Source organism: Trachemys scripta, chromosome 5 (genome assembly GCF_013100865.1).
Source record: "Trachemys scripta elegans isolate TJP31775 chromosome 5, CAS_Tse_1.0, whole genome shotgun sequence".
Lineage (NCBI taxonomy): Eukaryota > Metazoa > Chordata > Testudines > Emydidae > Trachemys > Trachemys scripta.
The window spans coordinates 94,738,260-94,760,584 of record NC_048302.1 but is presented as its reverse complement, the minus strand read 5'-3'; the positions used below and the strand labels follow the sequence as shown (position 1 = coordinate 94,760,584).

The following is a 22,325-nucleotide window of genomic DNA, read 5'->3' as shown; positions in this document are numbered from 1 at the left end:
GAGAGATTCCTGTTTTTATAAAAAGATTGAGTAATGTTTTTCTCCTTCTTCTCCACCAAACTGATGGATCTTACTGCTAACTTGTTATTTGTTCTTTTGAAGGCTTTACTCATCACATAGCACAGAAAGTGGGTCAAGATTTTGCTTATGCTGATGGTATTTTTACTTGCATGATGCCCATGCCTGGGAATCTGAGCACCTAACAAAATAGTCTACAAATTCATAAGTCATAAAAGAGGGAGGGGTGGGACATGGGGCTTCCAGGACCTGGGACAGGAAATATTTTACTTTAAATCTTCTATTTTCTTTATTCAGTTTTATTTTCTTAACCAGAAATAAAGACAGGGTTCCCAATACATACTCTAAAGAAACAGTAATTCCTGTGTAGAGATAACGTATTGTCTGCTTTTCAGTATTACAAAGGTTTTGTTTTTACACTTTTAGAAGTATTCTGTTAAATTAATTTCAACTTTTGACTGTGTGTAGGCAACCCTTACTATGACAGCCTGGGATCGCTAGGTGTGGGAACTTTGTTGGGAGTTGTATCAGCTTTTCTCATCTACACCAACACAGAAGCATTGCTGGGACGATCCATTAATCCTGAGCAATTACAGCGACTTACTGAGTTACTGGAGAGTGACCCTGTCGTTAGGTAAGATGAAGATCTTCATGATATAAAAGTCTCTTATCAAGCAGATCAAAAAATCAGGAAACTAGTATTTGTCCGAGGGAAAATAGTTCAAGGGCATTTTAAGCCAAATTAAGTAATTGGAAACAAAGGAGCAGAGATACCTCTCTTGCATTGATTTTTCAGCCTGAATATGGCAGGATCAGGGTTTTGACAGAAACTTGGTTTGGTTTCCTGTGCTAAAAATTTTATTGACTGAATTGACAAAAGAATTCAAGCTTAGCTGAAATAAAGCCTTCAAATGTGTTTTGTGGTGCACTATACTATTAACTACAGCAGTTGGCACAAGAATTTTGAGTGAAAGGGACGCAAATAAAATTAGTCACGTACAGTAAAGTCATATTTCCTTGCTCTTTCAGTATCTATCTTAAAATTCTGGTACTTTAATCCCTTTAATTTTTAATAAAATAGGAGCTGACCCTTGCTTTCAATATCCTTTACCCATGGCTATTTTTTCTGTGTATTAGTAGCTGGAATATTTATGGTGTTCATCTTTATGTATTACTGTCAGTTTTGGTCAACAAAAATAGATGAGTCAGTTTCAATTTCAAGTACTCCTGTAGTACAGTGCTGTATCATTTGGGTTGCAAACAACAAATTTGAATAATATGCCCTGGGAAGGTTGCTGTAATCACAGAGCAGTGGTTTTCAACCTTTTTTCATTTGTGGACCCCTAAAAAATTTCCCTAAAAAGACCCCATTGGAAATCTTAATCATAGTCTGTGGACCCCCAGGAGTGTGCAGACCACAGGTTGAAAACCACTGTCAGAGAGATCTGGGAACCCTACTTACAACACCTCTCCCCCTGTCTAAGGTCCTGTCTGAAAATTCAAACATCAGGTACTAACTCTGTAAAACATTTGTTAACCACACATTAATATGAGTGGTGGAAGATGTTTTAACAGTACAGTTAAAAATCAGTTGTGTGACAGTTACAGAGCTAGCAGCACCTTTGACCCCTTTCTGGTCTCTGAGTGTACCCTCCCCACATTAAATATTAAACCTCTTGGCTTTACCTGTCCTGATATGGAATCCTGCAATTTCCCCCACACTTAGACTGGGTCTCTGTGAGCCAATTGTGATTTCTCAGCAGGTCTCACAGAGCTCAGCATCTCTAAGTCTTACCTTTGGGAGCTGTAGCTAGTGGTTAATATGATGAAAAGAGAGGTTTCTTAAAACAAAGTATTGTTTAATCTTATCGGTAAGAACACCGCAAAGCATAGGAGAAAAAGGATTTTAGCACAATAAACAATCCACACCTATATCTTTCTTCCCCAAGACCAGGGCCGGCTCCAGGCACCAGCCTACCAAGCATGTGCTTGGGGCAGCACCTGGAGGGGGGCGGCGCTCACCCGGGGAGCGTGGGGCCGCGGCCAGGCTCGCCGCCCTCCCCCCGGCGCTCTGGCCGGCCGGGGAGAGCGGGGCCCCGGCCGGGCTCAGCACCCTCCCCTGCCGTGCTCCCCGCTGGGGGGCGGTGGGAGGCTTTTTTGCCTGGGGCAGCAAAAAAGCCAGAGCCAGCCCTGCCCAAGACTTACTATCCCCTGGAAGTTTAGGAGGGCTTGACTGCTTCAGACACCCTTCACAGGGCCAGTCTGTGTCTCTGTTAGCTTATTCTTCTGCGAACAGCTCACTGGCAACTGCCTCACCTTCTTCTCTCTCTCTCTTCCTCCTCCTCCTCCTCTCCCCCCTTGTAATTACTCAGAGTTCTATGCCAGAAGGGACCATTAGATAATCTAGTCTGACTGCCTGTCTATGGGGGGAGGGATAGCTCAGTGGTTTGAGCATTGGCCTGCTAAACCCAGGGTTGTGAGTTCAATCCTTGAGGGGGCCACTTAGGGATCTGGGGCAAAATCAGTACTTGGTCACTGCTAGTGAAGGCATGGGGCTGGACTTGATGACCTTTCAAGGTTCCTTCCAGTTCTAGGAGATAGGATATCTCCATTAATTTATTATTTTTATTTATTTATTTATCCTAGTGGCTCCTACAGTGAGCCAAATAATTTATTTGACTAATAATGTATCTCCCAGAAAGGCATTCAGTCTCAATTTGAAGACTTCAAGAGAATCTACCCCTTCTCTTGGTACAGTAGTTAATTACCCTCACTGTTTTTTTTTTTTGTTTTTTTTAAAGGTGCCTAATTTCTAATATGAATTTGTCTGGTTTCAGCTTCCAGCCATTGTTTTTTGTTTGTTTGTTTTTTTTTGCTTTAGTTTAAAGAGCCCTTTAATACTCAGTATTTTCCTCCCCGTAAAGGTGCTTATACACTGTAATCAAGCTACCAACTCTCCATCTTCATCTTGGTTGAGCTCTTTAAGTCTCTCACTGTAAGGTATTTTCTCCAGCCCTCAAATTGTTTTTGTGCATCCTCTATCTACTTGAGGCCCCCATCATCCTTTTAAAAATGTTGACACCACAACTGTCTGCAGTATTCCAGTATCGGTCTCGCCAGTGTCACAGGCAGAGGTAAAATCACCTCCCTACTAGTACTTGCTATTCCCTGTTTATACATCCAAATATTGCATTAGCCCTTTTTGCCGCAGCATCACACTGAGAGCTCATGTTGAGTTGCTTGTCCACTATGACCCCTAAGTCATGTTCAGAGTCACTGCTTTCCATGGTACAGACCCCCATTCTGTAGGTATGGTCTGTGTTACTTGTTCCTAGATTTATAGCTTTGCAGCGGACTGTATTAAAATGTGTTTTGTTTGAATGGGCTCAGGTTACCAAGCAGTCCAGATCACTCTGTATGAATGCCCTGTCCTCAACATTATTTACCACTTATTTATTTAATCAGAATGTCATGTGGTACTAAGTCAAACACTTTATAAAAGTCTAAGCATTGTACATCTGTGCAGTTACCTTTATCACCCAAACTGTTAATCTCTTCAGAGAATGAAATCAGGTATTTTTTTACAAGATTTATGTTTCATAAAACCACGTTGAATGGTGTTAATTATATTCTTAGCCTTTAATTCTTTATCAGTCGAATCCTGTATCAGCTTTTTTATTATATTTCCTGGGATTAATGTCAGACAAATCAGCATATAGTTGTGTTACCCCATTTGTCTTTTTGAATATTGACACAACATTAGTACTTTTCTTGTCTTCTGGAATTTCCCCAGTATTCCAAGTCTTATTATAAATTAACATCAGTGGGCCAGAGATCTCTTCAGCCAACTCTTTTGAGAAATTTGAATGCAAGTCATTTGGGCCTGCTGACTTATAAATATTTATACTAAAGGATTTTATCTAACATAATTCTCTGTTACTAATTGCCTGGAAAGCACTTTCACATCCTCATGATTTGAGTACAATAACTTGCTATCTTCTAAATATAAAACAAAAATATTTATTGAATTCTGCCTTTTCTGCATCATCAACAGTTTTATCGTCTCCATCAATACGTTCCTAATACTTTAAAACCTCATTGTCCTTAGCCTTGCTGACCATGGGTTTGTCCCTGATGTTTTCAGCTTCCCTTATCAATTTTCTGCACTTCATAACTTCTGATTTATATTGATTGCTGTCTCTTTTCCCCCCTTTGCCATTTGTTATATATTGAGTTTTTTATTTCTAATTGCGTCCTTCACTTTGCCACTGAACCAGATGGACTTGAGCGAAAGGTGGACTCTTTTCTGATTGTGGAATCATGGCTTTTTGGTCCATATAATAAACTCTTCTTAAAAAAGTTCTCATCAATTTTGCTTATAATCTTCTTCATCTTTGGGAAATTAGCCCTTTTGAAACACTAAGTGTGTGTGTGTATATGTGTGTGTGTATATATATGTGTATATATATATATATATATGTATATATATATATGTATATGTATATATAATATAAAAAAAACCACACACTTCCGGCTGGGACTGTTCTCTGTCCATATTTAATGTAATCAGGTCATGTTCACCAGTCTCTAGGCAACCACCAGCTTCCAGTCCAGTGATGAATTTTTATCCATCACAGTGAGGTCCAAAAAAGTTACCTCATGGGCACAATACCTTTTGTGTTAGAAAATTATCTGGCATTTTTAGAAACTCTAATGTTGGTATTACTGACATGAGTTGTCCAGTATACATCTTCCAAATAAATTTCCCATAACAGTGTTTTTCTTTCCACACCTTAAACAAGTGTTTAAGGAATAACTCATCCTGTTCTCTACTTTGATTCTGTGACACAGACTTTAATTAGCACGTTGATCCATGTGCATTCAAAATTCTGCACTTTTGGGTTATCGGTAAGTATAATACAGTGATGGTGTCGCTAATGTAGAGTACCCATCCCAAAACACCTCTTTTATCTACTCTGTCTCGTCTGAACAAGTTATAACCAGTGATTTTAGCATTCCTGTTAATGAATTGCCCCACCAGGTTTCAGTAAAGCTAGTTTTATCGAATTCCTTCTCATCAGTGAACCTTTCCAATTCTTCTTCCTTGTTACCCAGACTCCCAGCATTGGTATATACACAGCTGAAAAATTATTTCTTTTTGCATTATTCATCACATCAATTCAATTTGTTCATGAAATGTCCAGTTTGAGTTTGTATCACCTTTATTCCCTGGTATTCAACATCCTCCTGTCTGCTCCAGCTTGTGTCCTTTTGATCTATTAGTACTCAGCTTTAGCAAAACAGCTGCAACTTTGGTCAGATCTTGGAATTAGCAGTTTCATAGTTAATAGTGCAGATATTGTTTTGTAAATCCTGATCTATTTACCAAGATGTGTTTTATCTGGAATCATTGTGTTGCTTTCCTGTTAAGCTTGCTATTAAACTAGCCCCCCCAGAAGCACACAATGAACATTCTAATATAGCTGTACAGTAAACTATGTCCAGTCGCATTCAGTATTAATAAATTAATACAGATCAGCTCCCACATCCGTCACAGTTTTCTCATAGGTATGCCACTTCTAAAATTAGCTTTTCTGTTAAATAAAGTTATTTCTAGTGGGGCAGCCTTCAGGTGTGAGGGGAGACTTGTTTTTATAACTGCTTATAAAGTTGTTGACAACTTTGCCAGTGGGATTTTGGTAGTTTCAAGGCCAATTTGCGAGAGATCTAAATAATTAGTGTAAAATATTTAGAGCTTGTTGGGAACTTTCTGTGAATTGTTTACTGACATAAAATTTTTTTTTTTTTTTACAATTAAAGTTTTTTTTCCCTGGGAAAATGTTTAAATTTGCCAAAATTTTCAATTTTCAGTCAGAAAAATCTAAGTTAAATATTTCCTTTTGGGACAATTTGACCTTATTGAATTTTTTTTTAAACTAATGAAACATTTTAAATTTTTAAAAACAAAAACATAACAAACCAAACAAAAATCAACCTATGTGAACTGCAGTTCTGGCTCTCATTCTCTCCTATGTTTTGGGGATCCTGGGAGGGCTACATGTGTCATTAGGCAAAGCACTGATTTCTGCCTGAGTTGTAAGGTCTATCGCAGAAGTTACATGACTGTAGGTACATTATGATCATTGTTAATATGTCAGTACAAGTGCATGTGTTCCAAACCTCATGTTCAACCACATGGGCTGTGCCATTCTAAAATTCCATCACTGTATAAACAAAGACAGACATTGTTTTGGACACTTTTTCATGGAGTTATAAGCTTGTGACAAGTTGTAACGTGCACAGTATGCTTGGGTCAATGCGCCTATCAAGAAAGCAGACCAAGCTTGGTATTATGATCCTAACGAAGGCTCAGATGGGAACTTGCTAAAATTAGTTTTGAGCATGCCTTGAGTAGAGCATACGGAGCTCAGCTACCAACTTCTTTCACTAGAGTAATGCATACCACATAATAAAATCTTTAAATATTTGGATCCTCGTGTCCCTGGAGCTTTAGATTCTTGGCTCCATTTCTGAAGCAAAGGTAATGCAGTATGGTTGCACTTCTCCAGCTGGGACCTCTCAACTGCCATAAAGTCGGTAGCGCCTTCTCCTCCACAAATTTCCCTCCTACCCTTGCCGTGTAGCCTGTCTGCTTGATGTGGGGACAGGACAGAGCTCAACTAATAGCAACTTTCATCTGGTGTATGGCCTTAACAAGATTATAGTCCCCTGTGGTAAATTAGAGTAGGTATGTCGTGGGTGGGAGAGAGCTTGAAAATCTACGAGTAAGCAGGTCCCTGATGGATGGGGGACACTTATTCCTGCATCAAATATAACTTGGCACAGGGGAGAATCTGTCCTTTATTCTCCAAAAGTGAAGATGTTTTAAGTGGTAGCAGTCAAGGAGAGGAAGTGATTATCTGCTATTGCTGTTCATTGAAGACCTAAGTTGTCATAGATCACCACTTCTTCTTCGAGTGCTTGTTCATGTTGATTCCAATCAGGTGTGCGTGTGCGCACATGTGCACAATGGCTGAAAGATTTTTCCCGTAACAGCATCCGTTGGGTTGGCCTGGGCGCCCCCTGGAGTCGTGCCTTCATGGCAGGCGCCTAATATAGAGCCCTGCCAACCCGCCACCCCTTCAGTTCCTTCTTACCGCCAGTGACGGTGGCTGGAACTTCCCTTGGCTCTTGCTCAGCAAGTTTTCTTCTCTATTCCATGTATATAGTTAGTTAGTTGTTAGTAGTACTCCAGTTAATAGTTAGTAGTTGGGGGTTTTCCCCCACTCCGGATGCAGCGCTGTGGCATATCGCGGTCCCCAGGCTTTAAGAACTGCGTGGCTTGCGCCAAGCACATGCCGAAGAGTGACCTGCACTCGTTGTGTCTTTGGTGCCTGTGGGAGACCCATCAGAAAGATCATTGTAAGATCTGCCGTGAGTTCCGACCGAGAACACTTAAAGAAAGGGAACAGCGGCTGAAGGTGATCCTCCTGGAGGCAGCCTTACGCCCCCACTCCGATCCGGGCTCGAGAGACCTGACCCCTACGGCGGCGTCCTGGACACAGAGTGCCCTGGCGACTTCGGCGCCGAGGGAGGACTCCTCCAGGGACGCTTGGCACCGCCACGGCTCTTCATGGGGCCCATCTGATAGTAGGCACCACTCCCACTCGCGGATACCGCAAAAGAAGAAAAGCCCCAGGCAGGCCACTCCTCAGCATCTCCTTCCGGGGCCATGTCAACTCCTGTCCAGGTGAGGCAGTCGAGTCCACTCCCACCTTGATCACTGGTGCCTATGCAGCAGCTTCAGCTCCTGTCCACGCTGGAAGCTGCTAGAGATCTCCTCCACCTGACGGCACTGTTCTTGCCTGCCAGGGAGGAACCCTCAGCACTGATGGAGCCCCGTCCTCTGGTGCATTCTAAGGGAAAGCCGGCTATGATGTCGAGGCGCTCCCCTTCGCTGCCTACACGCTCCGACAAAGAGCCTTCCCACTCCCCGAGCTCTTGACTTTTGAGGCACTGAGGATCGGCTCCTCCGTGGTCTTCAGTGTCTGAGACCTCTGAGTCGGAGCCCGACTTCCATCGCTCAAGTAGGAGCAGAAGCCGTAGAGCGAGGTTGGGCAGAGACAGAAGGGAGCAGCAGGCATGGTCTCCGCAGTGGCAGAACCCACCTCAGTGGCCCTTTGGTCTCCCTGGTCTTATCACCAGGGCCAGGGAGGAACCCAGGGCCCACGCTCAGCGATGTCTTCAGTGGCCTCTGCCACTTTCGTGCCGCCTTCCGCTGCGCATCCTCCCCCGGTGCCTATGGTCCCGATGCCTTTGCCTCCGGCACCATGCTTTGCTCTGACTTTGGCACCGACCTTAATGACGTCGACACACCCGTCTCCCATGCCTGCACCGTTGTCGATGTCGACCTCGATGCAGGCACCTACGGCCCCGGTGCTGATGTCGGCACTGGGCCCCCTGACCCCGGCGGCTCCTGTGAGCGTGTCGATGCAGCTACCTCCAGAGAGACTGATGCTGACGCCGACGTTGGGTACAACGGCTATGGTCCTGGCACTGTCATTGGCACCACCTCCTCCAACGCTGCCCCGGGAGTCACGTGACCCGTCCGGGGCAGACAGTAGGGAGCTTCCACTACTTGCACACTCTTCCTCCTCGCCGGACGAAGTGTTGGCAGGGATGACCGTAGCTCCTGCATTAGAGCATAAGAGTCCTACAGCAGTTGCTATGCAGGGCTGCCCAAGATCTGGGCATCAAAGCCGAGGAGGTCATAGAGGACACGGATCCCATGGTGGACATCCTAGCACCCTTGGGGCCTGCACGGGTAGCGTTACCCCTCATAAAGACGGTGATGGACACCACGAAGACCTTATGGCAGACACTGGCATCCCTGCCACCCACTGCCAAACATAATCAGCAGCGGTATTTTGTCCCCTCCAGAGACTTTGAGCATCTCTACTCTCATCTGCTTCCAGATTCGCTGGTCATCGATGCGACTAACCAGCAGGAGAGACAAGGTTTCCAAGTCTTCTCGAGTCTTCACCAAGTGCATGGCAGTTGTCGCCACCTTTCTACGGAGACACCAGGTCGAGGTGTTCCCGTACCTCGATGATTGGCTGGTCAAAGGCCGATCCAGGGCTCAAGTGGAAGCTCAGGTGGCATTCATCAGACACCTTCGAGAATCTGGGCCTGCTACTGAACGAGGCGAAATAGACTCTGTCCCCCATCAGAGGATATAGTTCATAGGGGTGGTTCTGGACTCAACCCAGGCCAAAGCGTTCCTCCCATGGGCGAGATTCCAGGCCCACGACACCATGATACAGGGACTCAGGAAGTTCCCCACCACCACTGCGAGAAATTGTCTCAAACTTCTCGGCCACATGGCAGACTGTATGTGCATGCTTCGGCACGCCAGACTCCGACTTCGACCGCTTCAGTTGTGGCTTGCGTCAGTGTACAGACCTGCCAGGGACAGCGTGGACAGGATTGTGACCCTGCCTCGCCCCATCCTCAACTTGCTCCTGTGCTGGACGGACGCTCAGCAGGTGTGTTCAGGAGTCCCCTTTGCTGTCCCATAACCATCCCTAACGCTAGTGACGGATGCATCAGATTTGGGGTGGGGAGCTCATCTGGAGGACCACAGGACTCAGGGCCTCTGGTCAGACAGATCGCAGTCTTCATATCAATGTCAGGGAGCTCAGGGCGGTGCGCCTAGCATGACTGTCATTCTGCCCATATCTAGCAGGTCGACGCGTATCGGTCATGATGGACAATATGACTGCAATGTTCTATATCAACTAATGAGGGTGCACGCTCCTCTCCCCTGTGCCAGGAAACCCTCCAGTTATGGGACTTTTGTATAGAGCACTTAGTCGATCTGCAGGCATCGTACCTTCCAGGGTTCCAGAACGAGCTGGCGGACCGCCTCAGCAGGACTTTTCACAGGCACGAGTGGTCCCTTTGCCCAGATGTCACAGCTTCGCTCTTCCAGACGTGGGGTTGTCTACGGTCGACCTCTTTGCCACGCAACATAACAGGAAGTGTCAGCAGTTCTGCTTCTTCCAGAATCACACTCCGGGCTCCACAGCAGAAGCGTTCCTCCTCCACTCGGGGGGACCACTTCTGTACACCTTCCCACCCATAGCGCTCGTCCACAAGGTCCTGCTCAAGATCCGCAGAGACCGGGCTTGGGTCATTCTCCTAGCACCAGCCTGGCCCCACCAGCATTGGTACACGTCTCTCCTAGATATGTCCGTGGGAGCCCTGATTACCTTGCCGCTCTTCCCGGACCTTCTCACACAGGATCACGGCTCCAGCACCCGAACCTCCAGTCGCTGCATCTTGCAGCATGGAGGCTCCATGGCTGAATCTGTTCGAGCTCTCCTGTTGAGAACAAGTCAGACAGGTTGTCTTAGGCAGTAGGAAACCCTCCACTAGGGCCACGTACCTGGCCAAGTGGAAGAGATTTTTCAATCTGGTCAGCTCAGCGTGACTTTCCACCGGTGCTGGCCGCAGTGCCCCAGATCTTGGATTACCTTTTCCACCTAAAGCAGGAAGGTCTCTTTGTCTTTTATAAGAGTACATCTGGTTGCCATCTCTGCTTTCCATCCGGGGGTACAGGGCCGATCGGTTTTCATTAACCCCCTGGTTGGTCGCTTCCTGAAGGGCCTCGACAGGTTGTACCTGCACATCCGCCAACTGGTTCCTGTTTGGGACCTTAACTTGGTCCTCTCTAGGCTCATGGGGCACCCCTTTGTGCCTCTAGGAACATGCTCCCTGCTCTACCTTTCCTACAAGGTTGCGTTCCTGGTGGCGATAACGTCAGCCTGGAGGGTGTCTGAGCTTAGGGCTCTAATGTCCAAGCCGCCCCACATCATGGATTTTTAAGGACAAGGTTCAGCTTAGGCCCATCCGGCCTTCCTCCCGAAGATGGTATCGCAGTTCCACATCAACCAGGACATTTTCCTCCCAGTTTTCTACCCCAAGCCTCATGTGAGTAGCAGGGAGCAGTGGCTACACACTCTTGATGTCCGCAGAGCGCTGGCCTTTTACATCGAGAGGACGAAACCATTCAGGAAGTCGGTACAGCTCTTTGTCACAGTAGCGGATAGGATGAAGGGTCAGCCTGTTTTGACACAGTGCATTTCATCATGGATTGTGGCCTGCATTACCGAGTGCTGCAGTCTAGCAGGAATTACAGCGCTCCCCCCTCCCCCCCCATAACGGCGCCCTCTACAAGGGCGCAAGCTTCATCAACAGCTTTCCTGGCTCAAGTCCCCACCCAGGAAATCTGCAGGGCGGTGACGTGGTCATCAGTACACACTTTCGCCGCACACTATGCAATTACTAGGCAGGCCAGAGATGATGCGGTTTTGGTAGAGCAGTACTTCAGTCAGTGGACAGCTCCGACCCCAACTCCTAATTTTGCTTGGGAGTCACCTGATTAGAATTGACATGAACAAGCACTCAAAGAAAAAACGGTTCCTCACCTTCTCGTAACTGTTGTTCTTTGAGATGTGTTGTTCATATCCATTCCAATATCCATCCTCCTACCCCTCTATCGGAGTAGCTGTTAAGAAGGAACTGAAGGGGTGGTGGGTCGACAGGGCTATATATTAGGCGCCATGAAGGCGTGACTCCAGGGAGCACCCAGGCCGACCTGACGGATGCTGCTAAGGGAAAAATCTTTCAGACATTGTGCACGTTCTGACACCTGATTGGAATGGACATGAATAACACATCTCGAAGAACAACAGTTATGAGAAGGTGAGTAACCGTTTTTTCTTCCCCCAACCAGTTTGTCATATTTTTAAAATACGTGCATGTATGAGTTTCTAACTTGCTCTAAAGGAACTGGTGATTGAGCCACTAGGATCACTTAAGTTCCAGGACAGGAGCAAACGCTACTCCTGAAGGAATACTGCGTCAAAAAATTAAAAATTCTACACACAATATTTTAAAATTCTGCATACTTTATTTGTCAACATAACACACTATTATAATTACACCATTTTCAATTATTTGCTGACAAGTATTTTGAAATAAATTACTAAAATAGTTGAAAATGGTGTAATTATAATACTGTGTTATGGTGTTATTTTGACAAATAAAATTTGCAGAATTTTTAATTTTTTGGCACAGAATTTTTAATTGCTGTTGTAGAATTCCCTCAAGAGTACCAGAGTTCTGTGTGGCGCAATCTGGGTGTGGGCAGCTCAGTGGGGTTGGGGGTGGGGAGGAATCTGGATCCATAGGGGGGCTCATTGGGGGTGTTCTAGGTGCAGGGGGGAATTGGATCTGCAGGGGAGTCTAAATGAAGGTGATTAGGGCTCAGTGGGGGAGGTGAGGTGGGGGGCAGGGTGCAGTTGGTTGGAGCTCAGTGGGGGGCTTCTAATGCAGGGGGTAAAGCTTGGGAGGGGTTGGAAGGGGGCTTGATGGAGGGGTTCTGGATGCAAGGGGCTCCCAATGTGGTGGGGTTGGGGTGGGGAGCTTCTGAGTGCAGGGATGTGTGTCCAGATGCATGGGGGTTGGGCGGACAGGGGGAGCAGCTCCATGTACAGTGACCCTCTGCCCTCATAGGTGAGGAGTGATGGGGCCAGGAAGTGGGGGGCAGGATCACTGTATGGGAGCTGCTCTCCCTGTCCGCCCAACCCCCATGCATCTACCCCCACCCCTCCGACGTTTCTGGGGGTTGATCTGACCCAGCCCCAGCTGTTCCATGCAGGGGATGGGGAACTCCATTGTCGTCGTCCTCCCCATCCAGCCGGGCATCCCCAGACCTCCTGTTTTTCCCCCCCCTCCAGGGAGGAGTGAACAAGCACTGGTGCAGCTTATTTTTCTGCGGGAAAGCAAAGAGACTCTGTGGGGGGACATGTTTCTGCATGCATGCAGTGGTGCAGAAACCCTCCAAAAGTAAAAAAACACAACTCCCTTGCTGTAGTAGATAACTTGGAGCTTTCACTTTGAACATAGCTCTAGGAGTGATTATCTATGAACTTATCTGTAATTACCATTCTCTGATAGGAAATTTTCTGGTCTCTACAGTTATGTTAACCACAAAGGAAAAAAATAAACTAGCCACCAGGTCAGATTCGAATGCTCCTGTAATCAGTTCTCAGCCATTTTATCCCGCTCACAAATGACTTGATGCACTGTTGCAGGCTCAGCGGTCATATTTGTAAAACTTGATAGATTTAAACTGTATTTAAACCAGTACTAAACATAGGAATATGTAGTAATGAGAATTTGATTTGAAAATATTCAGAGGCTCTAATGCGGGGAAAAAAGGGAACAGTGCCCCTACATAATTAAAAAATCTTTGAACTGTGACAATTTATAGTGAATACCAGAATTCAGATCAGCTAATTGTTTTGCTTTACATTTTTCCACATTTCTAAAAATTATCTATTTCAGAGCAATTCATGATGTTAAAGCCACAGACATGGGATTGAGCAAAGTGAGATTCAAGGCAGAAGTAGACTTTGATGGACGGGTTGTGACTCGTTCTTACCTGGAAAAGCAAGACATTGAACAGCTGCTACAAGTATGTTTAATAAAGCAATATTGTTACTTCCAGCATTTTTTTCTTTCCCATTATCAAGCATATTAAAAGAAAAATTTGCAAGTAGATAGGGTATATTGTTTTGCATTTATATAGCTCCTCATCCTGAAGGATCCCAGATGGCCTTACATATTTAACACACTGATACAAAGTATACACAGAGATCATACCATCATTCTCCACCTCTGGGCTCAAATAGCAGTAGTGTATAGCAACACTACAAAACCTTCGTAGCACAAGAAGTGTAAAAAAAAAAAAAAAAAAATCTTATCTAGGTCAAATTACAAGGCTAATTTTAAATAATCAGGATATTGCCCAACATTCACAAGTTGTTGTTCTGCCTAGATTTTCCAGTATGATTCCCAGCTCCTTACTCTGAAATGCTTTTTCTAAGAACTACCCTGATTCAGAGGAAGACCAGGGAGATTAAGCGAGGCCAAGCTCACCCTGTGACAATGCCAGCACCACTTCTGCAACACACTGGGATTTTCTCTGGAAATTTCTCATCCAAAAACTGATCATTGTAGGTCTCGCAAACGAAGCAGGTTCAGATCAGAACCAGAGGTGGCATGCTTTCAAGTCTGGTTTATGATCGTAGAGCACATTATTTCTCTCCTTCCACTTGATTTTTAGAGACTAACATATGTTTTTATTGATATTGCAGGAAACGTTTAACTTGACTTAAATAGTCTTCTTGCTTTGTATCCAAGGAGTACTGTTGATCTTATACTGTGCTATGTCTATATTAGTGATGCAATATTTGTGTCTTAACTGTACTGCAGCCTTATTGCCTATGGCTGTGATCTTACAAGTTAAGAAGCATCTAGCCAGCTCTGTCCTTGGATATGAGACAGCCAAGAAAAACTCATGTTAGTACTGGGATACCATCTATAGTTCTTATGCATCTGTTAGCTTGGGTTTTATTATTTGGTGAAAAATTCCTCTCTGTAGAAGAGGTCTGCCTAGTACTTCTATAGAGAGCGTTGCATCCTGTTTTCCTTAACCTCTTTCCTTCTGTTTGGTACACTGTTGGCTTCTCCTAGCCTCAGTTCACAGCTGTTTTACTTGGCTCTTTCTGGGGGCCAAGGATGAGTATTTCCTGCAGGCTGCATAGTGAATCTTTAGGTATTACTACATTTACTTTGCTACCTGCGATGCGATACATTATACAGCTACCCACTAAAGTTACACATTTTTAAATCAGCAGGTCTGGATAACTTGCATCCAAGAGTTTTAAAAGTGCTGGCCAAGGTGCTTGCTGGGACCATTAATATGAATTTTCAATAAGTCTTGGAACACCATGGAAGTTCTAGAAGAAATGTGCCAATATTTAAAAGGGGTAAATGGGACAACCAGGCTAATTATAGGCCTGTCAATCTGACATTGATCCCAAACAAAATAATGGAACAGCTGATATGGGACTTAATTAATCAAGAATGAAAGGAGGTGAATATCATTGTCAATCAACATGGATTTATGGAAAACAGATCCAGTCAAACTAACTTATTACTACTTTGAGTAAGATTACAAGTTGGGTTGATAAAGGTAAAAGTGACGATATAATTTATTTAGACTTCTGTTGGGAGTTGACTTGGCATTTTGATTAAAAATCTTGAACTATTAAAAAATTAACGTGGTATATATTAAAAGTATTAAAAACTGTCTGATAGGTCTCAATGTAATTGTAAATGGGGAACTATCTTCAAGTTGGTATGTTTCTAGTGGACTACTTCAGGGATTGGTTCTTGGCCCTGTGCTCTTTATTTTATTTTCTGCCATGTCATTGATAAAAATGTTATTCACTGATGACACTTAGGTTGGGGGATTGGTAAATAACAAAGAGGATGGGTCACTGATACAGAATTATCTGGATTGCTTGATAAGCTGTGTGCAAGCAAATAAATATGTATTTTAATACACCCAAATGTGAACTTAGGAACAATGTAGATCATACTTACAGGATGGGAGACACTAGTCTGGGAAACAGTGATTGAAAAAGACTTGGAGTCATGGTGCATAATCAGCTGAATGTGAGCTCCCAGTGGAATGCTGTGGCCAAAAGGGCTAATGCAACGGTGGGCAAACTATGGCCCACGGGCCACATCCATCCCGCCAGCCGATTTAATCCGGCCCTAGAGTTCCAGCTGCTCCGTGCATGCGCGCCGCAGCTCCCTGCAGCTCCCGTAAGTAGCGGCATGTCCCCCCTCCGGCTCCTACGTTTAAGGGCAGCCAGGGGGCTCCGTGTGCCGCCCCCACCCCAAGCGCCACCCCTGCAGCTCCCATTGGCCAGGAACTGTGGCCAATAGCTGCAGGGGCAGCGCCTGCGCATGGAGCAGCATGACAAGCTGCCTGCCCGCGCTTCCGCATGGAAGCTGGAGGGGGGACATGCCGCTCCTTCTAGGAGCTGCCCGGAGCCTGCACCCCTGAGCCCCTCCTGCACCCCTTGGTCCCAGCCTGGAGCACCCTCCTGCACCCCAAACTTCTCATCCCCAGCCCCATTCCAGAGCCTGCACCCCAGCTGGAGCCCTCACACTTTCCCCCACCCCCCCATGTCCTGCCCCAGCCTGGAGCCCCCTCCCACACCCTGAACTCCTCATTTCTGGCTCCACCCCCTGCCCCAGCCCTGATCCCCCTCTTGCCTTCCAAACCCCTTGGTCCCAGCCTGGAGCATCCTCCTGCACCCCAAATCCCTCATCCCCAGCCCTACCCCAGAGCCCTCACCACACCCCAACCCTATGCCGAAGCCCCCTCCTGCACCCTGAATGCCTCATTTTTGGCCCCACCCTAGAGCCTGAACCCCCAGCCAGAGCCCGAACCCCCTCCCACACCCCAACCCCAATTTTGCAAGCATTCATGGCCCACCATACAATTTCCATACCCAGATGTGACCCTCGGGCCAAAAAAGTTTGCCCACCCCTGGGCTAATGCAATCCTTGGATGTATAAACAGGGGAATATACAATAAGAGTAAGGAGGTTATATTACTGCTATATTTGGCACTGGTGTGACCACTACTGGAATGTGTGGCAAGTTTTGGTGTGCATAAATCAAGAAGGGATGTTGATAATTTGAAGAGGGTTCAGAGAAGAGTCACAAGAATGATGAAAGGATTGGAGAACCTGGCTTCTGTGTTTGAGCTTCTAGAGTAGTCTGTCTACTTTAGCTTAACAGAGAAATGGCTAAGTCTTGATCACAGTTTATAAATACCTACGTGGAGAATGAGCTCTTCAGTCTAGCAGACAAGAGTATCGCAAGATCCAGTGGCTGGAAGTTGAAGGGAGACAAATTCAGACTGGAAATAAGGTGTAAATTTTTAACAGTGAAAGTAAACAACCATTTGAACAATTTACCAAGGGTTGTGGTGGATTCTCCATCAGTGTCCATTTTTAAATCAAGAATGGATGTTTTTCTAAAAGACCTGCTGTAATTCAAACAGGGAAGATGTTGGGTAAGTTCTATAGCCTGTGTTATGCAAAAGGTGGTCCGTTCTGGCCTTATGTTTTTGAGAGAGAATGAGTGGAGAGAACAAGAAGAGAGAAGCTGCACTGTCTTGTTAGGAGAAAACTGAGACGTTTACCAACTTTTTGAAGAGATGACTTTTTGGAAAGACAAAGTGCAGTTCTTTAAACCTAGTTTGTGAATAAAGGAAAAAGTGAAAATGTGTATGTACATATTGCAGGTTTATTGCCAGCCCATCTTCCTCCCCATCTATATTTTACATTCTTCATGTCCTTCGTCCTCACTGCCCTGAAAAGTCAGGAATAATAAAGAAGCCCAGCCTTTTCCAGTTCCTTGGCAAATGGTTGCCCATTAGGAAACATGAAAATGTTTAAAAATTGACAGTTGCTTGTTTTTCTTTTTGTTTTGTTTTTTTACCTTCCCCTCCAACCTCTCAAATTTCTTTTCTTGCCAGGAAATTCAGCAGGTGAAAACTCTTGAGGAATTAGAAGCCTTCATGCTTAAACATGGAGAGAATATCATTGACACACTGGGAGCTGAAGTAGACCGGCTTGAAAAGGAGCTAAAGGTAATATTCAGTTGGTTAAAATAATTAATCAATCTGAATGCTCCTATTTTGCTGATATTTAGCTTTGTACCTTTAAGAAAAGCAGGGACAAACTTCAGTTAAGTTTCACTGAACAAATCTGACCTTGAAAACAAGTATTTGTCTTGCCCTGGGTCTGCTTGACATGTATGGCTTGTATGGTGGTTTGTTTTGTCTCTGTCAAAGTCACTTGCCTTTCTAAGATCATTACTACTTATTGATTACAACTCCCATGGAATATTACCTGTTTGTGTTCTCTGAAAAATGGCACAGTTGTCTCAAAATGTCATTTATAGGCCCTTGAACTCTACATCAGCTGTAATGAGAAGCAACTTTTAAATGGTTTTTAACCATCCACTTAATGTTGTGTCAAAAGTGATGTAATTGCATATGAAGAGGGCTCCACTTACTTTACCTCTTATTTTTTGTTTTGCTCTTTGCAAAATAAAATCTCTCATTGCGACTACTGCTCTACCATGTGACACAACTTTAATAGACACACAAACAAGCAACCATCCTTTTTTCAGTTTAGGATTTAAAGATCTCTTTCAATTGTAACAGCAAAGGTGTGTCATCCTTGTTACATTGTGGCTACTAAAACCTTACCTGAGAAGTTATGGTGGGTAGGTGTGGCATGCTTTTATTTTTGTTTAGTTTGTGGTCTGTCCATTATACCAAACCATAACTTTATAAATGAATAGATTCATCATAAGGGCCTTTGCCTTTCTGATTTCAAATTCTAGAATGGTGTTATTGGGCTGGACAGAGATCTAGTCAGACAGTTGTGTTGTGACTCTGGTTTTGTATTGATAGTTTATGTGCTGATGTGTGATCTCACCTAGTTTTAGCAGATGCTGGGAATTCCTGAAAGTATAAGTGGATTGGAGAGGTCTAGGAAGCAGCAGATGTTCAACATTCGGTTCTGTTTTTGCAGTCTGGTTTTCTTGCTTTACATTCTGTTACATCTCACAATCTGGGAAAATGCTGGTGCTGGGAAGAACAGAGTTGTCTGTTCCTCCTAGGATGAAAAGGTGGACAGGGTATCTGTTTTATGTCCTTGGTGACTAAGCAGCAGAAGGAATAATATGTACAAATAAATCATATTTGTCTGCATGAAATAAATGGGGAAGCTGTTTATATTACAAATTTATGAAAAGCCCCAAAGGGAACTTCTAATACATGACATATCCATTTCGTAAGGTATGATTTTTTTAAAAATGTTTTTCCTTTCTGCTGAAGAATTTATTTTCCTGCTTTTGCAGTAGTTAAGCATTTCCTTTGTCTGAAGATGTGAGGCATTTGGGCAGACAAATATATCCACAGACATAAGTAAATTCCATGGTATTTTCCAAGGGGAGCACAGAGTCATGATCATAACCATAGTGTGCCAGATAAATGTTGTGCCTTTGTGATTGCCTTTTCCCTTCATCAGAAGGTGCTGTTCAAGAGCATGTTCTAGTGTGTGTGGGATTTTTGAGAAACATTCTAAGTAATTTTAGTTTTATCTTCCCAGAGTGGTGCTATTGAAAATCAAAATCAGTGTTTTGACTATAGTTGGATTTACTTGCCAGCCCTCAGAGATTTTTGAACAGCAGGCTCAATTAAGAATAATAAATTTCAAAACATTAATCCTATTTTCAGTGTATATAGGGATTTCAATAATTGTGTTGCTATTGAAAAAGCTTTACCTAATTTAAAGTCACCTGTAGAAATGTTGGTGAAGCAAGTCACTTGAAGCAAACATCACCTGTTATGCAAACCACATATTTTCACAGTGTCTGAAGTTGTATATTTCCTTAATAGAAACTTGGTCAGTATATTAGGTCTTACAAGTCATTTTAATAGCATAGATCAGTTCTTTTCATGTACTTTTGGCATTCAGGAAAGTGTCTTTTCTATGTAGAATGTAACTTTTTTTTATTTTTTTTTCATTTGGACATTTTTACCTTTAACCAATTACGTTTTTTAAATCATGAGCTGCTTCATACTTTTGAAAGCATTTGAACTAATTTAGCTATGAAGTTATCCCCATTCTAGTACACGCTGATAAATATTCCTTGGAGGACAAATTCTTTAGCCCTACCTAAAGCATGGGTTAAATGTATTAGTTAGTCTTCATTTTAAAACAATTGCTATGTTACCACGATTAGGGATTTGTTATCCTGTTGCCAACGTTGTGGCAGATCTTGTCGTCTGCATCAGTGTGATACATTTGATTGTCTATGTTTATTAATAAAATTTTGTTTTTTTGTTTCAGCAACGCAATCCTGATGTTCGACATGTAGATTTGGAAATATTGTAGATTTGACAGAAAAAATCCTTGGAGTACTCTCTTTTGGAAACAAGTTTGCACAGAGATGGAACAGCTATTGAAACTGCAGTCACTTCAATACCATACCTCATTTACTTCATGCTGTAGGCTTCCTGAACTGTTGTTACTGAGTCAGTTTCCAGAACAGCTTTAGATTCAGAGTCAACAACTTTGTATAGAAGATCAGTTCAACAAAAGCTACTTAGCATAATTTCTACATGAGACTGTTGGAGGTGAATTTATTTGGGAATTGGAACTTAAATCTTTGTTTCTATAAGGCAAATGTTAATGCCTGAAAATACACAGAAGATACTTTCCCCATTTCAATTTTTTGTCAACTTGCACATCAGTTTGCACTCATTTAACTACTTCCTTCTAGAAGTCATTGGAGGTATTTGCAAGATACAGATGCTTAATGCTAGAACAGGCTTTGTTTCATTTGTTCTACCTGCCAATCTTGAACCAGTTGTTATATTCTAGCTATATGGTCTCTTTTTTTCCCTCTGAGATCAGTCCCTCCAAAAAGAACAGCCCTTTTCTCGAGTGTCATGATTTGGAAACTTGCTTCTGCCAGTGTTGCAACAAATCAGTCTTTTGAATGCAGTTGACTTTGGGCTTGGCCTAGAGTATGTTGAGTTACTGCGCAGGATGTAGAAACCTCAACAAACTTTTTTTTTAATAGAGTATCTTGGCCTATGCCTTGTGTTTAGGTTTTTTCTCTTCAGATTTTTTCCCACCCATATGCCTTTTTGTTGCTTTAACTTGCTAATGTTGGAGGATATAACATGGAGAATGATTTACTTAGTAGTTTTCTGTTATTTTTCATTTGGCTTTTTATATTTTTAAGAAGCAATATTCTGCGAATGATCTTTGCTAGCAAAAGCAAGAGGTGTGTGGAAGTTTTAACATATTCTAGAAATATTTATAATTAAACAGATGTGAAGATGATACTAATTTATTTACACAGGCACTACTTGTATGAATCTGAATTGTAGATAGCTTTTTGGGTGTTTTTCAGAAAAACCTTTTTGTGTGGGGGAAGTAAAACAATTGTGCTGAAATGTGTCATGGCTGTCAGTAATCCCAAAAGTGAGTGCATAAAATTTACGTGTTTGAAATGCGCAATTCTAGTGTTTTACAAAATGGGTTTCTAGAATAAGGCTTTCTGCAATAAGTATCCAAGTCATAGCAGACTCTGTAAGAAATAATCTTTTAATAAAGGCTAAGTGAGTACAAATAATGCAAATCTAGTAATTGAAATATTAATGGAATAATTACCGATAAATCTTTCTCCAGGAAAAATCCTTTATGCACTTTAAAACATTTCAGTAACATGAAAATTGCTCATGGGAGAGAGGTGGCAATAAGAGCATCTTGATGATTCTGTTGCTGAGTAGTCCAGTGACTGACATACTGAGGGCAGAAATGTTGATAGGGAACACAAGTCATCAAAATCAATTTGTTAAGATTAAATCATATGCATTGCAGCAAATAATAATAGTGGAGACCAAAATGTCAGGATTTGATTAAATACTTTGTAATAGTATTTTTTTAAATGTAAAAATGTCATTTGCCAGTGAATTATGAGAATTTAAAATAGCATGCCTTTTGACAATTGCAAAACACTGCATGCTGTTCATTTTAAATAAAATGACATTCCAAAGTTGAGTTTTTAGAGATGAGGCTTTATGTACTGTAATGTATGTAATGGATGACTTTGTTACATAGTTGGGAATGAAGGGTCTGTTAGTACCCTTGCCTATAATTCCTATTCTTCTCTTCTCATCAGTCATTTGTTTATAACCTATTAGTGCTTAATCTAAAGGGAAGACTTGATTTTTATCTGGCTGTCTCCCACTGTAGTACTAATTAGATTTGTAGTATACACTTAAGACTGATAATTAGAAATGTGTTTAATAAAAAGTGATATTTTTAAAGTTAATTGCACATATTTGTAAAATGTTACAACTTTGTGGGTAGTTTCCCAAATAACTAATGAGGGACACTTTGGCACATTCTACATGGTTTACTTTTGAGTCTTTTCTGCGAGTCTGCTTCTCCATATCCCAGCATGCACTCTGCTGATGACATAATCATCCAGGAAGAGCACTGGAATTTGACTCTGATTAATGCAAATCCTATTTATCTTCTCTTCTCTCTCTCCCCAACTCTCTCCCATAAAGCACTATAAAGTACTGTTACTGAAGAAAAACAAAAATTGTAAAAACCTGGAAGGGAGGGGCAAGGATCTGAACATTGCCTCTGGCCGTTACTCTTCAGTGGTGTATGTGATATCACAAGTGACATGTATGCTGGACCATCATGAATGGGAGTCAGTAATCTATAAGGGGAGTTTGTATATTGAGTTCCTGAAACATCCCCAAAGATTAG

At 43.0% G+C, this 22,325-nt stretch overlaps 1 protein-coding gene across 1 annotated transcript in view; it reads left to right on the top strand.

Annotated features, from left to right (window-relative positions):
- The window catches only part of SLC30A9 (solute carrier family 30 member 9), a 64,779-nt gene extending 42,898 nt beyond the window's left edge, over positions 1-21,881 (top strand). The window contains exons 15-18 of the mRNA XM_034771195.1: positions 487-652; positions 13,432-13,561; positions 17,492-17,605; positions 19,881-21,881. Coding sequence (XP_034627086.1) covers positions 487-652; positions 13,432-13,561; positions 17,492-17,605; positions 19,881-19,925 — 455 coding nt within the window. The 3' untranslated portion in view covers positions 19,926-21,881. The remainder of the gene's footprint in view (positions 1-486; positions 653-13,431; positions 13,562-17,491; positions 17,606-19,880) is intronic.
- The last annotated feature ends 444 nt before the right edge of the window (positions 21,882-22,325 follow it).